Genomic DNA, 3,534 nt, shown 5'->3' with positions numbered 1-3,534 from the left:
AGAGAGACAGAGAATCAGAGAGAGAGGAGACAGAGAAGAGACAGACAGAAAGGGAGAGAGACACAGAGAGGGACACAGAGAGACAGAGAGGATACAGAGAAACTGAGAGACAGAGACAGAGAAATAGACAGAGACAGAGACAGAGAGACAGAGAGAGGAGAAAGACAGAGAAACTGAGAGACAGGGACAGGGACAGAGAGACAGAGAGAGTCAGAGAGAGGAGACAGAGAAGAGACAGACAGAAAGGGAGAGAGACAGAGAGAAACAGAAAGAGAGAGACAGAGAGAGGACCGAGAAAGAAGGCGAGAACTCTCGGAACTTTGGGTCCCAGGGAAGTAGAGGCAGCAGGAACAGAGGCAGAGGCAGTCGCCAGTTAGAGAGCTGGGGCTCCACAGAGGCCACGGTGAAACCCCAGGCTGGGGATGGGGGGGCACACACAAAGGGACAGGCTCAGCCTTTCTTTCCTTCTGAGCCTCGGCCGAACCCCAAACTTCCAAGCCCTAGGGGCAGCAAAGGCGTCCGGTACGGGGGTGGAGGAGAGAGGGGAGGAGTGCGGGGGTTCCTCCGCCCCCGCCCCCCCCCCCCCGCAGCCTCCGGGAGCCTCTCTGAAGCCTTAAAAGGAAAGGGGGAAGAGCTAGCGGAGCGGGGCGGAGGGAAGGGAGGGGAAGGGAGGGGTCCCGCGTCCCGCGGCCGAGCCCCCGCCTGCAGACAAAGAGCTCAGGACTTGGGGGGAGGGGCGGGGCGGGGCGGGGCCCGGTGGGGGACGGGGGGGGGATGCAGAGAGGGAGTGGGGTAAGGCCGGTGTCACGTTACCCCCGCTTCCCCCCCTTCCCGGCAGGAGCGCGCGGCCGGCCCGCCTTCCAATGGGCCGTGGCCCCCGCCTGAGGCCGTGGGGCGCCCGCTCCCCCCCGGGGGGTGTGTTCCGGGGGCCAATGGGGAGCGGGTGGGGGCGGGGCCGCGCGCGCCCGGGGGGACCAATGGCAGCCGTGTTGTCTAAACAGAAAATACTATTATGCTAATGGCGCGGGCGCCCTGCGGGGGGGGGGGGCCGGGGGGGGGGTGGGGCGGCGCAGGTATAAAGGGGTGCGGCGCAGGCGGCAGCGCAGCGCCGAGGCCCCACTTCTGCTGCTGCTGCTGCTGTTTCTGCTGCCGCGGTAGCCGCCGCTGCCCGGTGCCCGCCTGTGCCCAGCGCCCGCCTGTACCAGCGCCTGCGGCTGCCGCGGACCGGACGGCTCGAGCCGCCCCCACCCCCACAGCGTCGGAGCAGACTGGACAAGTGAGTAGGAAGTGGGCTCGGAGGGGGCCCCTTGGGGCACCCAGGACTAGGGCGTGCGCCCGCCCGCCAGCCCGAGGGTCTGCTGACCACGAGCCGCTGTTCCGCTCTCTCCCTCGGCCTGCCGGCCAGCTTGGGCTACCCCCCCGCCCCCTGCAGGGCCTGGCCTGGCCACCACCTCCTCCTCCTCCTCGGTCCTCTCCTCCGCTCCCCATCACCCCCACCTCCGCCCCGTCCCGTCGGGTCTGCCCTGTGCCGCCCCGCCGCTCCGCGCCCGTCCCGTCCGTCCGTCCCTCCCTCCGCGGCCGCCTGACCGTCTGCTAGTTTCCCCGCAGGGACGGACTTGATGGGCGACCGTCGGGCGTTCCCGGTGGAGGCCAGCGCGGGCGTGTGCCGCACCCTCTTCGGGCCCGTGGACCACGAGGAGCTGGGCCGTGAGCTGGTGGGCAAGCTTGCCGAGATGAGTGCCGAGGACGAGCGCCGCTGGGATTACAACTTCCAGAGCGACAGGCCGCTCGTGGGCCCGGGCCGCCTGCAGTGGCAGGAGGTGGCCGAGCACACGGTGCCCGCCTTCTACCGCGAGACGGTGCAGGTGGGCCGCAGCCGCTTCCCGCTGCTGGTGCTGCGCCCGGCGCCCGGCTGTGCCCCGGACGACGAGGGCCCGGGGCCCGAGAGCGCCGCCGATGCCCCCGTCGTGGCCATCGCGGATGAGCTCCCTCTGGACGCCGACCTCGCCCTGGACTCGGGCTTCACCATTCTGGCGACGGCCCGAGCCGGCGCCCCCGCCAGCAATGCCCTGATCACAGGTGAGCCTGGCCGCGCCCCCGGGCGGCTGTCGAGGCGGTCCCGGTCGCTGGCCCGGCTCCGACTCTTTGCTGGTGGAGCCTGTGGGCGGGGCCAGAAAGTGACCCCACCCGGGTGGATTAAAGGGCCAGAGCTTTACTTCAAGAGCAGCGCAAGCTCCGAAGCCGAGCCCGACGGTCGGGCGGGCGGTGCTTTGAAAGCGGGTAGTGGCATGGAGGGAGCCACCTCGAGCTTTTGGTTTAGGGGGGGAAAAGGCCGGGGCTGGGGATTCTCACCTGTCCACTAGAAGCCGGTCGGGGCGGGCTCCCAGAGCTCGCCTAGGCTAACCGTCGGGTTAAGCCCAGGCTTTCCCTGATCTGTTGTATGTTTATTCGCAGCTTTCTTTGTGAAGCGCAAGAGGCCCCGGGCCTTCAAACCTTTTCACCTGGCCCGCGGTGTGGCCCGCGGGCGGAGCCCGGAGCCCGCCCCTTCGAGCCCGGAGGGCTCGGACAGCTCGGCGGGCAGCTCAGGCCGGGACAGTCCAGCCGGCCGCACTCGCCGTGTCCGCCGCGCGCGTCGAGCCCGCTCGGCCGCCCCTCCGTCGGAGCAGAGGCCCTGTAAGCGCAGTCGGTAAATAAGGTGAGTTTTGCGCTGGTCCCAGAGGGCGGCTCTGCAGCCCACAGCTCGCTTGTGGCCTCGGGGCAGCCTTTCAGTTTCTGATCTTCCTCTCTGTGTCTCCGGCAGCTTGTATCCGAGCAGCCTGCCGATGGCCTCCACTCAGACTTCCCTGCACCCTGGAGGAGAGGGCAGGTGCAGGAGGAGGGGGCAGCCCTCCCTTGATCGGGTGAGCCAGCTGTCCAACCGGGAACCGCCTCCCTTCAAGCAAGCCCTCAGAAGGACCGACCTGCTTTGTACTTTGATGTAGCAGCCGACGGCTGAGCCTGCAGCCCGCCCCCCCGGGCAGTGTTTAAGAAAAAAAAAAAAAACCCAGTAAAAAAAAAAGTTTGACAACCGTGCAATGTATTAAGTTTTATGTAGAAATTGTTTATACGCCTGATGTGAGTAGCTGGTCCCAAAGTGCGAGAGCTTTAAGAAATCATTTATATAAAATGTGTAATCTCTGCTGGAAACTCCGTGCCCAGCCAATGTATATTTGTACAAAAGTGTAAGAAGTTATACGTGCTAATAACTTAATTCCCTATTTATGGCAGATCTCGATGACCCTCAGTTTGGCTCTGGGGAAGGTGGAGAGGCCAAGCCTGCAGCCGAGCAGCCCAGGCAGGTGGGCAGGCAGGGTCCTTCCTCCAGAGCTCAGGCCCAACTCTCCACCTAAAGGAACCCGGGCTCTAGGCTTCTGGTATTTTTTTTTTTTTTACTTGAAAAGACAAATCTGCTTCCGTGATTCCTGAGCCGGTCTGTACCACTGCCGTTTCAGTCATACCAACACCGTTGATAATAATAAAGACTTAAATACTTCT

At 64.7% G+C, this 3,534-nt stretch overlaps 1 protein-coding gene and 1 long non-coding RNA gene across 2 annotated transcripts; both read left to right on the top strand.

The window, feature by feature from the left end:
• Positions 1-1,194: 1,194 nt before the first annotated feature.
• Positions 1,195-1,913, top strand: CDKN1C (cyclin dependent kinase inhibitor 1C; the record flags this gene model as incomplete). The annotated part of the gene is made up of 2 exons (XM_027868720.1): positions 1,195-1,276; positions 1,609-1,913. A coding segment is annotated over exon 2 (294 nt), but the record flags the coding sequence as incomplete, so codon positions are not given.
• A 705-nt stretch (positions 1,914-2,618) lies between these two features.
• On the top strand, positions 2,619-3,070 carry LOC114047788. Its single transcript, XR_003569672.1, has 2 exons — positions 2,619-2,695; positions 2,801-3,070. It is a non-coding gene; the product is annotated as an uncharacterized LOC114047788 (long non-coding RNA).
• Positions 3,071-3,534: the final 464 nt, after the last annotated feature.

The sequence above is a fragment of the Vombatus ursinus genome, unplaced genomic scaffold (genome assembly GCF_900497805.2).
Source record: "Vombatus ursinus unplaced genomic scaffold, bare-nosed wombat genome assembly UNPS02014790.1, whole genome shotgun sequence".
In the NCBI taxonomy this organism is placed as follows: Eukaryota; Metazoa; Chordata; class Mammalia; order Diprotodontia; family Vombatidae; genus Vombatus; species Vombatus ursinus.
Note: the sequence above shows the minus strand (reverse complement) of the source record. Positions and strands in the feature narration are given on the sequence as shown.